Here is a 24,139-nt window from a genome sequence, read left to right on the forward strand (position 1 = left end):
TATTTTGTCTCTCTAAAAGAAATTAATCTTATAATTTACGAAACTTGAGACTATCATACTTTTAATTTATGCATCAGTATCTAACTATTACAGCTATTTACATGCAAATGAAACATTCACATAATTAAATTACTTTTATTATTTATTGAAATATTTGTCTATCTTAATGGACAATATGATCGAGTGGGCTGATAATATTTATATGTATATCAATATTATTTTTATAGGAACGGTTTTCTAGATTGAACATCGAATATGCGCCTTTACATTCGTTATATTGTCGTTATTTATTAAGTTCAAGAGAGGATAACTTACATCTGTTGTGCTATAATACATACTATTTACAATGTCCCAATCACGAGTTTATATCCATCGATGGATTTTCTTTCTGTCAATTGGGATAGAGGATCGGTGCTTTAATCATCGCATTTTCGATATAATGCATCTCACACGTACCTTATAACTATCATTAAACGATTACTTTGAGACTGCAGGATATAAGTTGTTTTCGTTTGGAACTTCTTCGTTGTAGTTATTAAATATTAAAATCAGCGATGCGGTAAAGTTTTATGTAATCATTAGATATAAACAATAATAATATACTGGATTTCAATATAATATGTATGTATAGTATTTTTTATCTCTTTTTAACATATGCATAAAGGATGAATTGATTATTCTAGTCTCATACACATTGTATATATGATAATAAGAAATTGTGTGTAAAAAATGGACTAATGGAAAATACAATTCTATATTCGTACAGTCTCCATTTCAATATTGAAAATGTTCACCGTGTTTAATACATATATATATTATATAATTTAATATATATATATATATATACCTACGTGTAAAATATTTCAATTTCTATCGACTTGATACCTTAAACATTATATGAACTATATTATTTCTAGTAATTTGACCAAACGCAAGTTAACGATTTATCTCGAACGTTATATGTTCTTGAAATAGTGTGAATTATCTTGTACAAGTTATGACGAAATTATCTACTTGGTACGGCGTTTTGACCATAGCGTTACTATTTTTCTGTTGCGAGTTTTTTTTACTTACGTTATTTCTATCATCTAGGTATGACTCATTCGCCGAGCGTATTTTAAATATATCCGTTTGAATTTGAACTTCTTCTATTTTATCTTACAGATCATAAGTATTACATTCAATATATTTTCGTTGAGGACGGAACAAAAGGTTATATCCACTCATAGCGTACATATAACACGTGTCTCATACCAACAACAGGATATTAGAGTATGTCCTCAACGTTTATTGATGATCGACGAAGAAGAGTACAAATTCATATTCATACAAAATCGTCGAGTACTCTTAATCTAAATTTTTCTAAGCTCAATTTTGGGAAGATAATACGCGACATCGCATTCTTTAAATTATATGTCTTGGTTTGAAAAATGTAGAAACAGTTGTTCTATCTAAATATTTTAAAGTTACGTTCCAATCATGATTTGCTGTAATCGACTTCTGAACCTTTAAAATTCTTTATGAAACGTATATTAAAAGTGTAAATTAAATTTCATGTGCGTAAGAAGTAGATTTTGTTAAGATCACCTGATATTTTATGATCCTGCCAGGATCATCAATGGAAGTACTATTTGAAATATGTATTCAAGTGTACAGTAACCTATAATCATAGTTCCAGTCTATGATATTTTTCTCATGATAGTTCACATATACTGTACATATTACACTAATAGTATTTTTTTGTATATATGTATAGACCACCTCTTAGATAATGTTATCCATACTTTAATGTTTATGTGTATATAATAATTAAGGAGTCTACTTCCATCTTGTGAGCAAGAGCATACTTCAAGTATGATAAATTGTTCTAGGACTTTTCATGTATATAAAGAAAAGGTAAAAGGAAATTCATCTAACGTTTTGTTCAAAGGAAGTTTTCAAACAAAAAAATGAGCATTAATTCTAGAAATTATATACCTAAGCTTTCACCATAAAGTCAAACAATATTTTTTATATTGTGATTATCTCAATAATAATTTATATTTATATCTAAAAATTTATAAAAGCCGTAATACACCATGGTATTCAAGATGCAAGTAGATCATGAATAATTATTCTTATTTATAAGAAAATCAATATCCTATTTACAGATTTGAATATTTACGAATGTGATAACAAGTAGCAAGTCATTAGACACCAAAGAAAGATGTACATCTTGAGAATCTCTATGATAAATAGGCAAACAATATAACAGTACCTACGTTTAGTGGCTTTTATTTCGGTAATTTATTTAATAATTAATTTTGTGCAGAAATATTCATGTTTATCCAAAAAGGAGGTACGATTTAAAGTAATAAGAGAGTATAAGAAAAAATTCTTTTTATACTATCGAATTTTCTCTATATTTTATACGTTATACTACGAAAAAAGAATACACATCGTTGAAAATTTGTGTCGAAGATTTTTGGAGTAATTTAACAAAAATAAATAGATATCGTCGCAATAACACTATACTGACCCTTAGCAAAACACCCGTAGAATATATTCGTACAAGAAGAGCAACTTGTACGTTTCCATCGAAATTATATGCAAATTACTCGCTGTAAGTGTACGTGTAATGTAAGTGTACGCGCGACTTAACAAGAGTAATAAAAAAAAATCAATGTACCCTTCAAAATGTTATAATACATTTTGTCTCCGTAGATTTCAGTTTCATGTACTTATGTATTTTTGATACAGCATTGAAGCTTAACAACGGCGCAGCGTAAGTTCACCATAGTGTAACAAAGTATGCGCGCCGACCTACAATTAAAACAGGATATTTTTCCTACCCTTACAAGAGTGCTCCCATCGTGTCAACGTGCAATTTTACGATAGACTTCTATGTCGAAGCTGATTCTAAAGAGGAGAAAGCTTCATGATGTCGCTACGAAGCTCTGTAGGTGGTGTGTCATCCAAATCGATGAGACTAGCGTTCGAGCCTGTCGAGGAAGGTGCCACGATCTCGTCGAGGAAGTCAAACGAGGCCACAGCTTCGCGCTCCTTGTCTCCGTATCGCACGAAGAAATCGTCACCTCGTCCGATGATCGACGGCCTCGATGAACCCCAGGTTGACGGCAATCGCAGCACACGGTGTGCCTGGGCCGCCGATGCTGAGAAACCAAGCGCAGCGGGTCAACATGCCTCAGACCTCACTTGATCTCTTTTCTCTTTCTTCCTATACCGGCTCTAGCAGACACAGAGTAGCTCGGCTTAGCACTCTTACACGTATCACGTTCCTCTCTCTTTCTCTCCCTCACTCTCCTTTATCATAACGTATCTGTCCATTTTTTCTCTGCCTTCCATTGCCACGTGATCGTTTGTTGATCTCTCTCATGAATGGGTACTTTCGTATGGAGAGTTTTAAATATTGGCAAGTGCTCGATTTTCCATGTACGATTTCGTGACAGCCAAACGGCACAGTTGCAGATATGTTTTGTAAAATTTATTTACGTAGAGGTAACTTTGGAAGTATTGCTATGTAACGTTGATATGTTTAGAAAGAAACTGATTCTTTTTCGGTTATTTACCTGCAAATACATGTTGTTTGTCTGCCACGAATAACTTGACGTGATTGAAACAAATGAAAATGAGATATTTATATACGAAAATTATTATGCTAAAGGTTAATGTACTAGGTATGTAAGGTTTGTGTCTTACTTCCGTGCTTTTTCTTATAAGATGACGAATAATAGGAAAATGATCGAAATAGAAATAGTGGAAAAGTCGAACACCTGCCAATGACGGAAATCAACCAGTAGTAGTACTTTTCAGAATGAGAGAGAAAGTAACTGTTTTATATAATCCTTGACGCAATTCCAGACGCAGTTAGATTAGATACAATGACAATATATAATAAATAATAGAACAATAGAGAAGTATTTACATAACATGTAATTTTTAAATACGAAAACAATTTTCAAATATCTGTTCTATTTTATTAACTAATCAAACTTACTACGTATCTGCGTACAAATTTCACGTATATTCTAGTTACAAAATCATCCTAAATAATAACGAACGTTATTTTGTACGTGTAAAAAAAAATAAATAAATAAATAACAATATTATTAACACATTACGGACAAATTTTCAGGAAAAACTATAGACATTGCCTTTATTAAATGTTTAAAAATAATAAAACAAAAAATATATGTAATATAAAAAATTGTCAAACGCATCGTTCGTAATGTGTTAACCGACGTCGGATCGGAATTTATTAGATATGTATATATCGGATTTTCATTCGTTTAATAGCAAAGGTGGAATTGCGTAAAGGTGACTCGTAACGAATTCGTTCTAACGTCTTCTGGTTAATAATCGGTTAGTAAGCCAATAGAAAATCCGTTGTAGCCGTACAGTTCACGTTGGATCAGGCCAAAATAGGTCCCGGTGAAACGATTCCTCCCAACTGGCATGTCGGTTACAGAAACTGATCGTCACTAAGCCGAACTACGTAGCTTTTCTTGTGACAATCAAAGCACACCGCGTAGGAGCTACCATCTGAACAGAAAACGTGGAAAAGGCTATGTACAGCGAGGGCTACCAGCGTTCGTGTTCATGTTCCGTTTTCTTTTGTAACTGTACAGTGACGGGGTGTTAATCGGCCAAAGCCACTTAACAGCGTGACGTGTTAATGCGTGTTGGTGTTCAATCCACGCTAATATACATACTTATTACTGTGAAAGTTTAAAACCGCACTGAGCAATTATTTTTATTTAACTTTTCCATTTACTTTAAATACATTCAAATATTTCTTAAATGAACACATTCTACGTCAAATAAATATTTCACATATTGGAGTATAGTAGCGTGATTTTTGATACTGTTGTTAGTAATGTTATTTCGAATATGATAAGCGGAAGCGATTCTTTGTTTCACAATGCATTCTTGGAAGAAGAAACATGTATATATTGAACGAGAGGCAGAAAGATGTCGAAATTGAAAGTATGGTCGAGATTCGCAAGCTTTGAAATCTTATATTTTAATAACCTTTGTGTCTGTTGAATTATATCGTGTCCAGCGAAAGATACACTTTATAGATAGGAGAAAGTATCTCAGAGTGATGTGCAAGATTGGACAAGAAGATGTACTACTAAGGAATTGTTAATAAATACCTTTCTTTTGTCGTCGGTATCGGTGTAGTCTATGCAAGTGACGGTAATCAGGTGGTTCATCCCCCGAGTCACTTCCGGCTGATCCGCTGCTCGATGTCGCCGAAGAACTTTCACTGCTTTCTAGCATCACGTCTAATAAATTGGCTCTTGCCTAGAGAAATATGAATTTTATGTGAAAAAAATGATAATTAGGTAATTATTATTTTATAAATTTAAATTCGCAATTTTCTAATTGACCAGTTAACTGCGGAATTTAGTTTTAGGAATCTCTAATGGGCTTAGGTCATGGAGTGCATCAATAAATATAAGAGACGACGAGTCGCAGTTAACTGGTTAAAATAACTATTGAATTTTTTACGACTAGTACTCACTTTTGGGTCGGTAAAGTCAATATCTCGTTCAACGTGAACCCATCCAGTCGGACAGCAGCAAGCGAGATCCAATTTTTCAAGCGGCACCTGGGTTTCTTGGGTAACGGTGTTCTCTTCACCTTTTCTGATCATTCGATTCAGTTCATCTATCACATCTTTCGACGTGGCACGTTCGTGAAAGCTCAACGATCTGTCCCTGCCTTCAACTAATAACGGTGCTCTTGCTGGGCTTACCTAATGAAAACGTAATGTCAAAATACTGTCCGAGCAATAAGGATGAACTAAATTTTCCATATTATACATAAAACATTTAACCATAAAGCTTTGGAGAAAACACATAAATGAAATTTAAAACGAAGATGTAACTTTTTAAATTTTAAATTATGATTTTTCGTTCCAAATGTTTACTATAGAACTTACAACTGTGCTTGGTGTAGAGGAAGTAGCAGCTTCCTCGTCTTCTTCGGGAACGGCACCTAATTCAGACGGCGCGACCGTAGTATAAGAAACACCACCATTGCAAGCTACCGCACTGATTATTCTCTCCTCCGGCGCTAAAGAGGGTACGGGTATCTGATCGAGCAAATCGTCGTTACTGCTCGTTTCAGCAATGTTCTCGATGTTGCTGCTATCTTGATCGACAGATGTTTCTATTTCTGCGCACATCGCCTCGGTTCCAGACTCATCCTTGTGTTCGGTTTCCTCTAGAACTTTTTACATAATGTTCGATTTTAATCCGTGTTCCAAGATATTTCGTTATTAGTTTTCTTAAGTATTCTTTTCTTCCAACATTTTTGTTGCTTAGAATTGTACCATTAACTTTGTGTTGTGATACGCGAACTTAGGAATAAATTTTGAAATAATAAAATACAGCAAACATAACGATAAGACATATAGACATGAAAAGAATATACCTTCCGTTGCAAGAGTTGCACTATTATGTTCTAGTAGATTATTTGGCAATTCAGCCAAATACATTTGTTGTTCAGCGATAAAGGACAACACGCTCTGCAATGCTTGTTCCCTGTCCGGTGGAGGTCTTCCGCTTCTCGACGATGTGCTTGCCAAGCTTTTCGTACTCTCGAATTTTACCAGTCTATAAAAGTCTCTGGTGAAATCCGTGCCAATGGATGGAGAGTCTGGATCATCGCTGCAGCCGGATAACGCCGCAGAGGATCGTTTGCTGGAATTTTCAAATGCTCCTTCTTCGCTGCTCCAGGAAGCACCAGGACTCGTAGCGTATGGCCACGACCCAGTCGCTCTGGCATCCATAAGAAGAGCAACCTAGGTAACGAACAAGAGATTCCCAAATAAAAATTGTATACAATTGCATTGTTTAACGAATAGCCTAATCTAAGACTAAGTAGAACTCTGTTTATATGAACTTCAGTTATTTGAACCAAGTTGTATTCAATACCCGGTTAAATTAACTCTTGTTAGTTAAATCCATTTATTTAATCCACTTAAATTCACTTAAATCCACCGAATGTAAACTCTTACCATCGAATGAAAGATCATAAAGCGGAGAATCAGTAGACTTTTATTGTATGAAATCTAATTACGTATATTACCTTTCTATTGGAAAGTTTGTATAAATGGAGTTCTATCAAAAATTTATCAATTGTTAAAACCATATCTAATTTGAAGAAGATATAAAGAAACAATATTGTTTTCTATTCTTACCAGTTCGCCTCCTGTTCTATCAGCAAGGTAACTGGCACCATTCCACAAACATTCATTCGCGTCTTCTTCCAATTCCAAAGGATTATGTTCCTTGATTGCTGGAAGAGCTGGGGTGGTAGTGGTGGAGGGTTCCTTCCATACCGTAGATTCATTTTGAACAAGGTCCTCGGTGGACAACGAGAAACTCCAATCTTCCAGTTCTGCTCTGTCGTATTCCAACTCGAGGTGATCTCGATGTTGTTGAGCACTTCTGCTGTCGTCCAACCTTTGGGTTGCAAAAATTTCAATTTGTTTTCCTTTTCAACCCATACCATTGTGTTTTACATATATTCAATTTTAAATCGAATTTAAACTATCAAACCAATTTGATCGTCACGATCAATTTCCAATAAAAGTAAATTAATAAAAGTAAACAAAAAAATCATATTACTTTTCTTTTGATAATTTGTAATTAATGATTACGGAAAGAAAAGGACAGGGAAGTAATTAGGAAGTTATGAACGAACCTGAGCCATTGTTGCACATACTCGGCATCCCAGCCTTCTTCTTCGACTAGAAGAAGAGAAGAGGATCCCATGGGGCTTGGTAGCTTGTACGGTGTGAAATTGGTTGTAGTAGTCAGCTTGAGGCATAGGTGACTGTCAGAGAAGCTGCGCATCACGTGCTGATACGGCAGCAAGTCTTTGGTTGGGGGATAACTGTGACGTGGATTTATTCCTACGGTGAGATTCAACGGCAAAAACAGCACGTCCGGGTCGCCAGCGTCGAGGGCGACCAGCCGTGCATCCGGTGAAACGTCTGCCTCGGTCTCGTCTGTCGCCTCCTTTAGATCTTCTAACCCTCGGGATGGTTCCTGTCGAGCACCCTCACCCTGTACGTCGCTGGACATCGTTGAATAACCCTCGTCTCTATTCCCACTTTCTGGACTCTCGCTACCTTCCTCTTCTGACGGTTTTTGTGCTGAATTATCGCGGTGAGCATTACTTTAATCTTATTATCTTAGCATTTGTGTTAATTGTTAATACTATAATGGTATTGCAGATATAACGAGTAACACGGGTAATTGTCGTACGACTATTGTGAATACTTCAACTGTACATTTGATTTATAAGCATAATGCTTATTTTAATTCTGGCTCTTTCAAGTCTCTATCGTATCCTTAATTCTTTTACGAGCGAAATGTTTCTTGGACTGTGTAAACAAATTTTTTCTTCTTAATTATTATATATATTTGTGAAATTTTTATAAGTGAGATGCAATGTACTAAAATTAGAATCAGTTTCATTCAATGTAAAATATATTTACCGTTTAATTAATCACTAAAATTTGAAACTACAATCGAACGCGTAAGGATTAAAGATTTCACACGCACAACGTACAATCACACGTGGAATTATCCAGTCAAGCTATATATATTTTTAAAACGATTACTCGTTCATAAAAGATATTTCTATTTGGTATTGATAAACGTACCCAAAGGTCTGTTTCTTCGACATTTCGTAGCAGCCATGACTGGTATCTGTAAATTGAGCGAGCGTGGCCTTGATAAGGGAACCCAAGCTGGGTCCAGACCAAGAGCAGCGACTAGTGCCGCCGGTCCAGCTTCGAGGATCCCTTGAATCAATTCTGTCGGACTTCCAGGATTTGCGGCTTGGGCCAATAATCCTGAAAGTGCTCGATTTTGAGCCTCCAGCTCCCGTATACGCCTCTGCAATGCACCGATTTCTTCCCTCAGACCCTATACAGCATAAAGAAACAATAAGTACGCCGTTTTTTCAAACATAACCTTAAAAATGACAATAGAAAGCGCGTTAGCGGACAAACAATGAGGATTTCAAAGTAAAATGTTGAAAATGTGATTGGATAAACAAGCGTTTGCTACACGAAAACTAGCATTAAATAAAATAAAATATTCCTCTGTTCGCTGTTTTTCCTTCTACGTGCTAAAAGGTTCGAGCAACGTCAAGTTATTCGAACGCAGAAGTTTATCCCCTGGAAAATATTGATAAATATATTCGTGTTATTTAATCGAGCTAATTTAGTATGCGTGAACACACATTTGCAGCTTTGCAATCTCGCAGCTCAGCAGATGGATTAGACGGGATCGACATTAAGGGTGAAATCTGGTTAATCCTTGGTAGATTTCTTTTAAACGGGTAGTACACGTAAAATAGGAGAAGAAATTAAACACAAATATTATTCCTTAAAGGCCAACGTCTTATACTAGTCAACGAAATCGACTCAGAAGTATGAATATATCTCAAATGCAACATAATTTACTTCGAGATCACAAATCTTCGGATATCATCAAATAATTAGACATAAAGATCGAATGACGTGAGTATTTCATCACGACAAAAGATGAATAAAAAATGAGAATTAAAAGAGGAAATGAGAAGAGAAGAAAGACAAGTCGAGGACGTGGTAACGAGAGCATAGCAATGAACCTTTTGGGATAGAAGGGCGCGGACCACCTGGTTGGCGACGTCGTCCAGGCACCGCTCGTACTGGCGACGCTGAGCGTCCGCGTCTCGTGCCAAGGCAGCGTGTTCCGTTTCCAAGGTCGCCAGACGTGCCACCAACGCGGCATGCACCTCACCAGCACATGCAGCCTCCAAACCGCGCAGCTGACCCCTCATCGACTCGTTCTCCAGCTGCAGCTTCGAAATCTGAGCCTGATACTGATGCACGCGTGCCTGTTGGTAAATGAAAAACAAAAAATAAAACGTCATTAACGAAAAAGCGGTTCGATGTAACTCGCGTCACAGTTCTAACTCGACGAGGTGATTACAATAACTCGAACTAGGATTAGATTTGAGTTATTTAATTTTAAGTGGACTACAAATGATAATCTTCGTCACGTGAATCACAGAATACAAATGAGAATAACAAATATTCCAAAATTATATGTAATATTTAATTCAAACTCCCGTAGGTTATAGCATCAATTGAGAAATAATACAAATGCCACGAGAAGATGATAAAACTTTTTCTCGGATGTTTCAAAACGATGAATAAGAAAATCAAGGAGCGCTCCTTTGCAAGAGAAATCGGCAATAATTTGAAGGGCTATGGCGATAGTTCGAAGAAGTGTCGCGCCTCCTCTGTGGCCAACTGCACTTTTCTCAAGGATTCGGCGCAGTTCCGTAGTCAGAGTTAATAACACAAGCGGTCGTTATTAGCAGAAAAGCGTTTAACGTTAAATTAGGGCTGTAGAGACCTGTCGGGGACAGGGGTGCTAATAGAGGGTGCGTGTGTCTGATTTATAACAGTCGTGCCAGCCAACCGGCCCTTGCTAATGTCTACACTCCCTTCTTCTTTCAAAGCTGAAGGGAGAGCAACGATTTTCTGTCATCTCGCGAGAGAAGAGCAACGAAAAATAGAAATATAAACTGTCCGCTTCATGGAGTTCTTCCCGCAGCGTATCTTTTCGCGTCGTTTCCCGCCACTTTCGACTAATCTATCGTCGCACTCGATAGCTTCTGCTCGCCTCTGAATTGCACGCATCGAGTACAGGGACATTTCTAATCTAATCAATTTCTAATCTTGAAAAACACACTTGTAACAAGACGTTAAATTCGAATGTACGAAGAATTCAAAAGACAATTTACTCGAATTTATAAAGAACATAGGAGCGAAGGTTACGAGTTGCAATTTTTAGCACATCCTATTGAATTAGATTTCTTTCCTCGTATTATCAGCTCTTCTAATCTACTAATAAAACGACGTTAATTTATTAATACTAATAGAACTAAAAAAAAATTCGTCAGCGATGTGACGAAACCCATTCGCCTTTCTTACCAGAAAAAATTATGTTAAGCGGAATTTTCAAGCAACTTTTCGTCCTGAGATCGCGAAGAAAGAAGGGGGATGCGCGCTCCGCAAGTAAAATCGAACAGCTACAGAGAACACTTGCAGGCATTATGGATATACTTCCTCATAGCCGGCAAAGGGACTTTTAGGGGGGTGGCATCGGTGGGGCGGGACGACATTGAACCAGGGGATCGAGTGACGATCGATAATAAACGGTATTTCGTGGGGCAGTGATGCACACCCCACGCGTTCTAAATCTACGACTCTTTTAGAAGCAAACCGGCCGTGAACGAGATAGTGCGTACCATTCTAAGGGTTCGTAGCAAACGCGACCGTTTACCGTTTCCTCCCCTTTCATTGTACACGGCCGCGTTACGTTACTTCGTTAAGTCAGGAATATTGGTCGTTGGCAAATATGTGGCGAAAGTATTGTCAGTTCGCAGATGGCTCGCTTAGGATCGAGCAGAATTAGGGAATTTGCTGGCGGTCTTTGCCAAAATTGCCTTTCTACGAAACCACATTCTATTCAAATATGTTTCTCTGTCTTTGATTTCCGACGTGGTTGGACAGGTATAACGGATAAAAACAGATTTTTAAACATAGATTTCACATATGCTGTAGGTCGTAAATGATCGTAAAAGCAGTTTGAGGGTGATTCTACGTTATATTATAGTATAGTTCATAAGGCATATAGATTCGAAAATGAAACCTGTAGAACCTAGAAATGTAGATGTTTCCTTGAATTTAAAGTAAATATATCGTAAAGAAATGAAAACATGAAAACATTGTTTTTAGAAAAGAAGTTTTCGGTACGGTGGGAGACATTACGTAACATACATAGTTTTTCTATAAACAAAGGGGAAAATTTAAGGTTAACTTGAATTTTTTAAATGCCATACCCTCCTGTCTACAATACGACAGACGAATTTCTCAGACGAATTCATAGATGTCAATCTTTCGGTTTGTTGGGAACATAGATTAGTCAAGTTGGAAGAGTTTCGAATAAACGCGTTCCCTTTCACTTGCGTGTGCGTCTGCTTCAAATGTACAGAGAAATTAATTGAAACGCCATCCGATCGGTAACAGGTCTATCGAAAAGAATATCCTTAATCGCACCGATCGAGTGTTTTTAATCGACGCGGAGTATACATCGCGTGCATATCGCGTTCTTTAACCCATTGTGTCGCTTCATGGACCGAAAGTACCGAATAAGAGGACGAAATAAATTGCGTTACGTGAATTCAACGATAAACCCAGCACCCCGCTTTGTGTCGCCGGCAGGAACAATCGTACATGACAACTTCAGCTGAAATACAATAACAGCTTGTTGGTTCGCATTACGAGAGCGTTGTTATTGGACCATGGCAGCTGGAAGCTTTTTACCAGAGTGTCATTGTGTCTCGACTTCTGTTTACAAAAAAAAAAAGAGAGAAAAACAAATAAATCGTAGAAGAGAAAAAAAGAAATAGCCGCCACGATAAACGATGGAAACTCTGTTCGATAGACTAGAGAATTTGACAGCCTCTTCGTTATCTGTTCGTGCTTATCGACAACGGGACCAATGGTTGAATCAAGGGGGAGACACTCCGCTTTTCATTTCACCCTAGATTCGGGAAGCTAAAATCCGACGAACCACTCGAACGAATATAAATTCAAGGAGGACAGTACGCGCAATTGAAATTCTGCAGAAATTGAATTCCTTCAGGGACTTATGTTTCGATGTAACATGCGATACGACTAATTATCGAGCGATCTTGATCTTTTGAAATCAGAAAATTTAATGGCATCTCGTAATGTTACATAATTTAACATTTTCGAAAAGTTCGAAGCTTACAAGTGACTGGCAAAACATTTTGAAGTTTTACCAAATACTGCAATGAGACATAATAATCATTGAATAGGTATTAAACTAACTGTTAAAAGTGGTTCTGCCGAATATCGAGGTTTATTAATATTATGGATAATCGACTAAACTTCTGAGCTACTTGGAAACATTTTTTTGGTAAAATCTTACCTCGTAAGAAAGTGTGAGCGCAGTTTTCTCTTGCTTCAGCTGTTCGGCCCTGTGCTTATGCTGCAGCAACCCCCGTGATGTCTCCTCCATCCTGGAACAAATCGAATTCGCTTGAAGGAGCTGTCCAGTTTTAATTCTCGTCGAAAAGGTTCTAACTGAACCGGTACCGTGGCCCCGTTCAATCCCTTTGTCATTGTTGCGCATGTTTCAATTGCTTCCAGCGTGATAATTCTACCGTGAAATATTAATACTTCAGAGTCCAATATAACTCACCGAGGTCGAAACGTTTGACGATAAATAAAATTTCAAATAAAGAAAAAAAGAAAAGAAAGGAAAAAATGTTCCAATGCAATTAGCCTGTAAAAAATGTATCCTTTGTCACTGAGTTTCACGGTGGAGCAGTTTGTGGATTTAAACGATCGCTGCATCGTCGATGTAATCGTTATGATTATGGAGGTGAGAAATTATTATAAAGGGAGATGGTAATGGATACAGTTGTGGAACATGTTGTCACAGCTGTGTCGTGGATAAAAAATGGCTCTCATTTGGAAGACAGTTGCCACTATACTTTGCTACCACCTTCGCTTTCCACCCCCGTTACGAGTTTCGAAACTTTAACCATCTGTCGTAGAAACCATTCTCTCTATTACTGTAACGACACTTCAGACGTCTTTAGTCACGAATGCTCAAAATTCGAGAACCGCAGTAACTTCGAATACATTTAGTACTCGTCATTGTCTCTATGAGACACTTGGATTCTACGATTTTCTGTAATCCAACAAAGTATTTAAATAAGTATCAGATTAAATAAGTATGAAGCTTAAATAAGCATCAAAGAAGCGAATAGTATAAAGAAGTAAATTAGCTTAAATAATATTTGACGAAGCATTAAAAAGGTATCTCTAACGTTACGACGAGTTTCAACATTTTCGTGAATTAATTTCATTGCTTGGCTTTTGATTAAACGTAGTGTTCCGCGTCGAAAGAAGAAAAAAAGAATTTGAGGCGGGAAACGTCCGGAAAATATATTACGCAAAAAAAGAAAAGCAGGAGCATGGTGAAGAAACGAAAGGCAAAGGGAAGCTGAAATATACATAAAAAGAGAGGGGCAGAATTTCGCCAAGTTTGGCCACCCACTTTACAAGCAACCCCAGTCGTAGTTCTAACTTAATAACTCGTCGAGTGTATCCGAAGGTTTATCGACAGGCGTGCAGATTTACGCGCAAACCGAAACGGAAAAAGTCGCGACCCCTCGTCAATGTTGATTCGATTATACATTTTCTTCGCGAGTCACGCGGAGGACTCGGTTTGCGACAAATTTCTTCATGCGCACGCTCCGCGAGCTTAATGATCTGATTAGAGATACAAGAGGGTTGCAGGGGCTAAGATATGAAGCCGATTTAAGCTTTCCGAGGGAGACGAGTCGAGGGCGAGTCTCCAACACGCCTGGCAACACCCTTTTCGTTTTCCCCCGCTCTTCTCTCTCTCCTTCTGCCTCTTTCGAAACTAACTTTCCAAACTAACTGCACGCTCCTTGGAGCAAGCGTCCGATTGTTTTCCATCGTAGCAGCCATCTGCAGGAACGCGGAAGGCTTTAATGAAGATTAATTGATAATTACTCGCTGCCACGCTCGACTATCCTTTCCAGAGCCGCGTTTTTTTATTAGAAAAATTAGCTCTGGAGAAGGGTACGACTTTGTTGCGACTCTCTCGTCTTGATAACGAGTTCCTGAACTTATATTATGTGCCATGAAGAAGTTGGATAAATAGTAGAACAATATATACAATGCATACCGCTCGTAGCGTTTCTTCGCGAATAAATTTTAAAGCAGATGAAACTTATCTAACTGCAATCAAGAGTGATGGGATCAAAGTCAAGTTTCAATTAGATGGTCACGTTTGACAAATGTTTGATACTTCTAATGATTGGGAGATTGCAAAGAGTTCGACGAAGATATTTTTAACCTTCGAATGTTTGAACCTCTGAATTTCGAAATTTACCAACGTATAAACATGAATTTTCAGGAAACATGCAACGAAAGATGAAAAGATACGTGAAACATTGAACATTTCAAATGCTTTTATTCGGAATTTCACGTCCTAGAGAATTTAGATGTAATGAGAATGTAGATCCAAAGTGTAAAAGTCGAAGCCTGAAACTTTTAGAGTACAAATCTTCCAGTGAACGAAAAAGATGAAGAGATAATAATGCAGAAGTTTAAAATCAATGAAAGAGCGCGATCAATGCCCAAGTTCGTAATTAAGTCTCCTTTGAGAAAGTCGATAAGCAGCTGATCGATTTCAATTGTTTCTCGCTTTGGAACGCCTGGAAGACATTTTTATTGTCCGTTTTTCCTCAGCATCGTTTCATAGATAGCTCGTTTGTGTACATACTGGATCGTGGAAAGAAACTCCACGAATAAGCTGATTGTCCCAGCGAACTTGCTTGTTCAGAATCCTGGATTGTGTATATTCGAGGAGTTCGAGGATGTTAATCGGCTTAGAAGTCCGTTCGTTAAAGCTCCAAGTTTACTTTAACTCCTACCGTGCTTCCGAAACGATTATGAAAATGGCATTCAGTAAGATTGAAGTATCCGATCGGCCTTAAACCGTCTACCTTTATTAACGCGTTCGTTGGAAGGTGACAACGTCTTTATGCGTTCGCTATCTCATCCCGTTATCGTTCACGCTGCCCTGTTTTTACGCTCGTCTCATTTCCATCTCGTTTACTTGAGGCTTCATAGAATCGTTTCTGATACGAGATGAGCTACGGCATCAACGAAAGATTGTTGTGGTTTGTTGAAACAACATTTTATCTACTAAATTTTTATATCTATTCCGTGATTGCGTAAGTCTTTTAAAAAGTGAAATTTTATTTTTATTCCATAGAATTTCATAACTTTCCAGCTAGTTCCTCTGTTATTTTAAAATATCTGGATTAGAGAGGTTTTAGATCTAATGTAACATAATTTATTACAATTAGATGTTTCTGCAGTCATGGAAAATTTAATGATGCAAAAATGCACAGAATGCACATACTATGGAAAAACATGTAAAATATTCAAAGTAGAACCCTCGTTGTAATATATTATATAATATATACAAAATATTAATTATATATATAATAATTTACAAATTACGTTCCGCCTCTGTATTTCTGTAATTGCGTCTATATTGTAAAAGTATAAATTTATATAAACATTTTCGAATCTTTGAGTCTTTGGATCTTTGTATATATATAATAATAATATCTGTGTATTATTAAGTTAAATTTTTATTTTGAAGAGCAGTTTTTCCATACGTATAGCTCGTGAATATTAACGAACGTAGGAGTCTTATTTCTCTGTCTTTGGATCTTTGTATAAATAATAATATCTGTGTATTATTAAGTTAAATTTCTATTCTGATGAGCAGTTTTTCTATACGTATAGCTCGTGAATATTAAGGAACGTAGGAGCCTTATTCCTCTTCCGGGGATAACGTAATAATTCACGAGATCTGCAAGTAACCCCGTAACCTTCTTCATTAGAGTTTTACTTGGAAGTCGATTCCAGTTGTGAAACGGGGAGACTTTGCGCGGTGATTCCCCGTAACTTATCAACTAGGGTGCCATTTCAGGCGTCAGACTTAAGAACAATGCTCCGCAAACAGTAATTATAAGTGCAAATAGAAGAGCGATTGTCAGCGAGCCCGTCATACGATGAATAATCAAGATTGCAGCCTTTAGGGCTACCTTCACTTTGCACATCGTTCCTTTATGCTCTCCCTCCAACATTTCGTGGATTCGTTCGTCCTCGATTGTTTGGTCTGCAGGGAATTCAACTAGAACTTAACTATCGGAAGATTAAACGGCTCTGCTTTCAACTGGTATTGGAGTTCAAATTTAGAATGCAATTCTCAAGTAGAAACTTTTTAATCTAAAACTAAATTACGTTTAGATTTGAAAATTTAGAAATTCAAAGATTTAAAGATACAAAGATTAGAAATTCTCCTTACAAATTCTTTGCACTTTAAGGCTGCGGATAAATACAATTCTTATGCTTTCTTATATTCTTCTTGCTAATTAAAGTACGTCAGCAGCATCGCGAAAAACGCTTGTTCTTCCTTTTAATTAAATCCCAGAGCAAATTTAACGCTTTCTCCCGGCGTCAAAACGTCGCCAACTTTTTATCAACTATGGTTGCATTCTTCACGTGGGAAAACTGTTTGAGCTGCGATAAAGAGGCGAAGTGCGATACCGGAGACAATACGTGGAAGACGCATTGTCCCCAACAGTTTCCGGCCGTTCCAACAAGTGAGCGGAAGATGATTATCGTTTAATGAAAGTCCGGCTACACGCGGTTCCGCGTATAATTCGGCAAACGGTGTTCCTGCATCATTATAATCAAGTTTGCAAGGCAATAGCAGTAAATCACGAGGAACGGCTGGCCGGTGCCATGTGTTCCGGTTGCTGATAGAAACTCCGGATGCCTCGGCGACGATGTAACAGCCAGGAAGATGGAGTTCCGAAATTACCATAAAATTATGTTAACAATTTCTGAATTTTCCTGTTATGATTGCATGTATTGCAGTTGCTGTTAGTATTATTTTATTATTATTTAATAATTATTTATTTATTATAATATTCTCTGAGTATTTTTGCATGAGTAACAAATTTCTTTGGGAAGATTGTAACTCTAGAATGATAAAAGTGACCAATTCATATTTGTACGTATCAGTTGCATCTAGTATTTACCTAATATTCTTTCGATATTTTTATGCGAGTCGATTTATGTTTTCTTTGTTTATGTTAAAGTGGCAAAGATAATTTCACCAATTCATGACTCTTTATAAGAATTTTCTAGATTTAATCTTTATGTACCGTTTTTTTCTATATATATTTATATTGTACTTTATTCGTTAAATTGTTAATGATATACCACTTCATCAGGAGCAATTTTCATATTTTAGTAGCAGTATTAATTAACGAAGGTACTTTACGGACAGTTAAAAAATTGAAATGAATTTTTAATATAATATCGAGGGTCAGCGAAGTGGAGATGGATAACACGCGTAAAAGTCAGAGCTCTCGAAGTGTATATGGGGTGGAAAGTTTCTAAGGGCGGTCAATGTAGAGAGTGAAAGTTTCAAGGATGACAAATATGGGAGGGTTTAGAGACAAGAACTTTAAATGGTATGCTTAACTGTCTAAGAACTTCATCGCTGACGTATTACATTCGAAACGAAATACTGGAACTATAGGCACAATATATCGAAAAATCATATAAAAAATTATATATTGTACAATAAATAAAAATACACACTAGAAATAAGTACAAAATATAATAATACGTTTTTGTTAATTTCAATATTTGAACGTCGCTTTATGAGTAAACTAGATAGATTCACTGTTAAGACAAACAATATCATAATATCTTCGACGTGTTAATGTTTCTCAATATTTTAGTATTACGAGCAATATTTTTTAAATTAAAAAGGGACAGAAAAACATCTGTTCAGCTCCAGAGTGAAAATGAAAGAATAATTTTAGTAACTGCAGATTAGTTCACAATGTACTGAATTCGAAAACTAGAAAATAAGATTTATATCGAATTCTACAGCCTGTAATCTTCATTTACAACAGTCTCGTCTGGATCATTTCATATTAATCACGTTTCTATTCGTCGATTTCCATGTTACTCTCGCAAAGAACCGCCATAAACTCGTATTTCATTAAAATCTATCACTGCAAAAAAAGAAGAGTGTACAGAACGATCGAGCAGCGTTCGGTCGCTGCACTTTGCGCAAAAAGGTGCATAAAATGCAGCAATCCGGAAAAAGGGTTGGCCTGCAGAGTGTAATCTGCCCCTGTGGCATTATTGTAGTCGTGTGCACGAGCGCTGGTAATTGCCAGCGATCCGTGCTTTGTCGAGGAATTGATCAAGAGGCGCTCGTGCGTTTCCGTTCCCTTCGTTTTATTTCATTCCGTTTCGTTCCGTTTTGTTCGACGAGATTCTTTCTCAACGACAGGCAACATCCTCGCGAAACCATTAATCTCGTTTCGTGAATTGGTCCGGGTCACGGGCATTTTTCAACCCGGAACAAGCATCCGTGGAAGACGTATTGTTACAAGACGCGATTGCCAAACCATTGCCGATCCTCGGACGATAAATTGGAAAATCGCGCGATTACTTTCGTTCGTATTACGTCTGGACGAGCAGGGAGCCGGTTACAGGGATATATTGACGACAAAATAAGATTTATTAGGAGAGCGGTCTTGTAGACATGTATGTAGCCAGACGTAGGTTTTTCTCACAATAAAATAGGAAACATACTATACATACTGTTCAAAATTGCTTGGACGTTTGCTTGTTTCTGGCCTGGATGTAATTCCATTGCGAAAATGCAGACGAAAAGATAAATCATGATCTTTCTTTTTATTTTTATTCCAGTGTATATTACAAAGAATGTTTATAAATTATATGGATAATTCTAGACATTAAGATAATAAGGAAAGTTCATGTATATAAATGTCGAATGTGCATGGCACTTGTTTTTCAAGTTCGAGGAATTTGAATGTTGCGCTAGGGTCGCCTGTAGATATGCAATCCAGCTTACATCAGTGCGTGCATTTGGTCGAACATCAATGGAACATTCAGTACTAATATTAATAGTATTGAATATAATTATCAAACGTTATGGAGCACTTTTGTTGTTTAAAAGATTCTATATCCTCATATCGTTTATGTGTTCAAAGTATCGTTCGAATAAAAATATTGAGATATTTACGAGCGATAGCATAGGGCCGATAAAACAGAACATAATGTATTTGGAATTCGATGTTTAATATTTCAAGTAGCGCATAAGAATCTTCGATATTGCACCATTTCTACGATCAAACGACTATTGAATTCGTAAACTATTCAATTTTAATCAAGGATGCTCGAACGTATTCCTCAATTTGTATTCTATCTACTCGCGTTTGCGATATTACTTACTCGAACTACTTGCAAACACCTTACGTAATTTTCACGACTATATTAATGATAGAAGAATATAGTAAAGATAGACCACAATGTAAATGAGAGTAGACTGTAAATTGCAGTTTGTTGAGACCAAAATTAAAAACAAAACCAAATCTTTAGTCTCAAGAACGGACTAAAACAATACTTAGGGTATTGTACAAGATATTGTTCTCTGGTAACACTCTGCCAAATAAACCAAGGGAGCTCATTATATACAGAAATTCCGTTACTAGTTCAACTATCACCCTCTCTTACAACATAATCCTCGCCGAATACCGTATTTCGGTACTACAGCTGCACCATGTGCAGATGTATTGCTTTTAAACGCTCATCTACGATAAAATCGTTATAACGCAACATCAGTCTCAATGGGTTAAAGCAATGTTGCTCGTGCTAAGCTCCGAGGCTTTGGACGCTATTATATTTCAGTTATTACTGTACATAAGCATCGACTTCTACTGTGTTACCTTTGGAAATATATTAATAACATCGCGTTTCATGATGGCTAACAAAATTTGAAGTTGCTTTTCCCCAACTAAATATCCTAAGCTAATTCTCAGTCTACAAATTTTTTATTAACTTACTTTTAGGACGACATAGGATGTGATAGGCATACAATAAAAAATACGTTGCTTTCACGTAACTGAATATTCTAAGAAAATTTTTATTTTCAAAGTTTTTCATTCGCCTAAGTTTAATCTGACACAAAACGTGACAGGTATAAAATGAAAAATAAATGTATTTTTTAAGAAAAATAATGACTTTTACGTAATTGAACATTTTTAAAAAATTCTTATCCCTTATATTCTGCAATCTTAATTCTCATCTATCGTAGGATATGCTATGCAATAAAAACACGGCTGAAGGTTGGGAACAGCAACGTGTTGAAAGGTCTTTATTAACGAGGAAAAAGGAGGGGAGAAACGAGCACTATCGTTGCAGTCTTATTGTAAGCGTTATAGTTTCCGCGGATAATAATGGCGCGAGTACACAAAGGTAGCTCTGACACCCCGATTCAATACTACATTCATGGATACCTGTTTGTCTTAGCCGCCGTCTGCGTTTGCATAGCTCACGTGTACGTGAACGTGCATGCTCCGTACTATCGCTCACGTGCGATCTAACGTGTAAACAATAATTACTCTCAGCAGCTCGAGACGCGTCGTCGACGGGGATTTTCCCATTTTAGAAGGGGTAGAAATGTTCGTCGAAGTATAATCACGTGTCGCCTATTGATGACAGATGAAATGCGAAAGGGAGTGTAATCGAGCCGTTTCTGCAAATTAGTCACACGCTTTACAAACTTGGAATGCAAGAAAATGCTTTTAGTAGCGCAGAAAAAGGGGTTGATGTTGCTTTGCGAGAAAGAGATTTAGCTTTTTTGTTTGAAGAAACGCGTAAGGTCGGTAGAATCGAATCGTTTCCGCACACTTTGCGAATTTAGAATGCAAGAAAATACTTTTGGCTATGAGAACAAGGAGCTGATCGTGGTTTGCAGGGCATTTACAAAGTTTTTCAAAAGGGGGAAGAAAGGTAAATGGAATTTGTAAGGAAAATGAAAGAGTTTAAGAGCTGCTCTTAAAAATCTTTTTCTATTGAGAAAACTTGGAAGCGCTTGTATCGTTGCTTTGAAAGCTCATGCATAGAATATTTATAACCATAGAAGAATCTCATTTAAATTTTAATTTAAATCTACAAGCGATAATTTGAATTCTTTGGGATGTGTAATTAAAAAGACTAGCTTACATAATAAATAGCAAAGAATAAATAGCAAACAATATTATTCTAGACCATGAAAGATCTGATGTAATTGCTCTGGAAGATCACATATATGGAACTAGGTTCCCATTTGTCGGATTAAACGGGTATAGTAGTCTGTCTTTGCCAAATGTCCCTATTACATCATCCTGGGGGTTCGCTATCCAATCTGTGTTTTTCTCTATTTGGCTTTTCTTACAAGTTACATTTCCGAGCGAATAAGTCTCTCGCAATATCGAAAGCAGTTCGCACTCCATAGCTTTATCTCGTTCCTTAATTTCTGTACTATTGCTTCAATATGATGCATATGTTTGAAAGGAAATAATAATCGCACCAGTTTCTAGGGGGAAAGACAAGGAAGCCGCGAATACTCTAAAACAGCGGAGGCCGTTCGTTTTCTCAAAGCCTTACAAGTGCATAATTTATTTATGAATCGCAGAAACTAACTGAAATATAGGGTAAAGCATCTCGCAATGCATTTATACGGATTGCACGGAGGCAACGTGCCGTTAGCAGCGAAGACAAACGCGGTTTCTGGGCCGAGGGTGATTGTGAACCTTTTCCCAGAAGGCGACGGTAAAGTTTGATAACAAAGAAGATTGGATGGTGAACAGTGACACGATAATGGCTGGTTTATTATACGAGACCGCGCTTTCGTCTAACACGCACCGGCTCCGGGGTAAGTGTCTGCACGGGGGTTGAAAAAGAATCGTTTCGTCTGTTCGGAGCACGAAATTCATCTGAAAATGTTACAATCGTAATTTCTCCATGATTTTCGTTTTTTATCATATAAGGAAGATTTTTATTTCAATAGCACGAATATTTTAAATAAGAAAGAATGTTATATATTTTTTATCGAACTAATTTGACGTTTATTCTAAAAAAAATTCTTTTTTTAAATACAGTTTATGTATTTGGTTTTCATCTACGTTTTTTATTTAAATAAGAACACTTTAGACAGGTACAATTATGTTATATGTTTCTTATCAAATTAATTTGACGCTTATTCTAAAGAATTCTAACTTTGGAATACGATTAATGTATCTAGTTTTTGGTCTTTGTTTTTCATTTCAATAACAAGAATATTTTAGATAGGAAAATATTACGCTATCTTTTTCGATGAATTAATCCAATGTTTATTGTAAAGAATTTCCACCGAAAATTTGGAATACAGTTTATCTATCTTTCGATCTCCTCTTGTCAGTGTCAAGATACGAAAATCAAAATGTCCATGATGGTGTATGGGAATTGATTGTTTATCTTCGCAGTGGCGTAGCTTTGTTGAAGGGTGATAACGATCGAGCGAAAGTCTCGCGATTATTTTCCCACAGAGACCTACTTTTATCGGGTCGAATCGGATCGCGTGCTATTCCTGCGATCCTATTATGAGAAGCGAAATCTACCCCAATTTTCAATCTACCGAACGTTCGATTATCCCCGCTTATGACAGCTTTGATCAAATACAACCGATAGCCACGAAAATTGACTGTGTTCCACCAGAATTACTATTAACAATACCCCCGACGAATTCATTCTTCTGTGTACTGATAGCTGTGTTCAAATTTACATAGAAATACGCTCACCCTATATACACACGTGTCTATATACTTTATTAATGCTTTCAAGGGAGTTGAAAAAACACGTACATATATCGCAGTTACAAAAATTATATTCGAATAATAATTTCCTTTTTTTTACGATCGTATCGATATTCCATAGCATGATCCATATCTACAATCAGTTCTATTTACAAATATTGTCGCCTCGATCTTATCAATATTCACATCGTATAAACTTTGACTGAGGTTTCCCAAATAAAAAAAAATGCCTAATCAACCATCGATCTATAAAAAATTGGTCCTCGAAATACTCTAATACAAAATCTATGAAACCTAAAATCAAAATTATAAATATATTAATAGTACTATAATATTCAAATAATAATAATGTATACCATCTCCAAACATGATATCGATATTGAACAGATGAAATTCATTCTGAAACTGATCAGAAGCCCGAATACATCGCATCGCGAATGCTAATAATATATTCCCGTATGAAGTGGCCGATAACCGCGATACGATATTCCTTTACGCGCTGGTTCTTGACACGGGAGCAGAGTTAATTTATTAACACTTTACCGACCGCTAGCGGTTCAACAGCATACGCACGTCCGACCAGCAGCTCAGGCGCAGATTCTCCCTGGTGCAGGCTCTGTTTCGGTTTAGACTCTCCAATATCATTCTTTTCGTTGATCGCGAACGATAAGTTCTTCAAATTGGTATAAAACTGTGGGAGCTTACAAAGCAACGCAACTGAGCAATGCATCTTAGCACTAAA

At 36.8% G+C, this 24,139-nt stretch overlaps 1 protein-coding gene across 9 annotated transcripts in view; it reads right to left on the reverse strand.

Annotated features, from left to right (window-relative positions):
* Window positions 1-123: 123 nt before the first annotated feature.
* The window catches only part of LOC100742188, a 399,729-nt gene continuing 375,713 nt past the window's right edge, over window positions 124-24,139 (reverse strand). For 5 of the 9 annotated variants that reach the window (XM_012387732.3, XM_024368915.2, XM_033321727.1 and 2 more), the window contains 10 exons: window positions 13,038-13,128; window positions 9,658-9,906; window positions 8,684-8,948; window positions 7,717-8,170; window positions 7,211-7,475; window positions 6,442-6,811; window positions 5,948-6,237; window positions 5,528-5,761; window positions 5,157-5,307; window positions 124-3,152 (listed from right to left, as the gene is read on the reverse strand). In XM_012387732.3, the coding sequence (XP_012243155.1) occupies window positions 2,899-3,152; window positions 5,157-5,307; window positions 5,528-5,761; window positions 5,948-6,237; window positions 6,442-6,811; window positions 7,211-7,475; window positions 7,717-8,170; window positions 8,684-8,948; window positions 9,658-9,906; window positions 13,038-13,128 (2,623 nt within the window). In that variant the 3' untranslated portion in view covers window positions 124-2,898. Of the gene's footprint in view, window positions 3,229-3,980; window positions 4,543-5,156; window positions 5,308-5,527; window positions 5,762-5,947; window positions 6,238-6,441; window positions 6,812-7,210; window positions 7,476-7,716; window positions 8,171-8,683; window positions 8,949-9,657; window positions 9,907-13,037; window positions 13,129-24,139 lie in introns of those variants that run through there. The other 4 variants (XR_002947023.2, XM_024368917.2, XM_024368920.2 and 1 more) reach the window with 4 other exon arrangements.

Source organism: Bombus impatiens, unplaced genomic scaffold (assembly GCF_000188095.3).
Source record: "Bombus impatiens unplaced genomic scaffold, BIMP_2.2 scf_0487, whole genome shotgun sequence".
In the NCBI taxonomy this organism is placed as follows: Eukaryota; Metazoa; Arthropoda; class Insecta; order Hymenoptera; family Apidae; genus Bombus; species Bombus impatiens.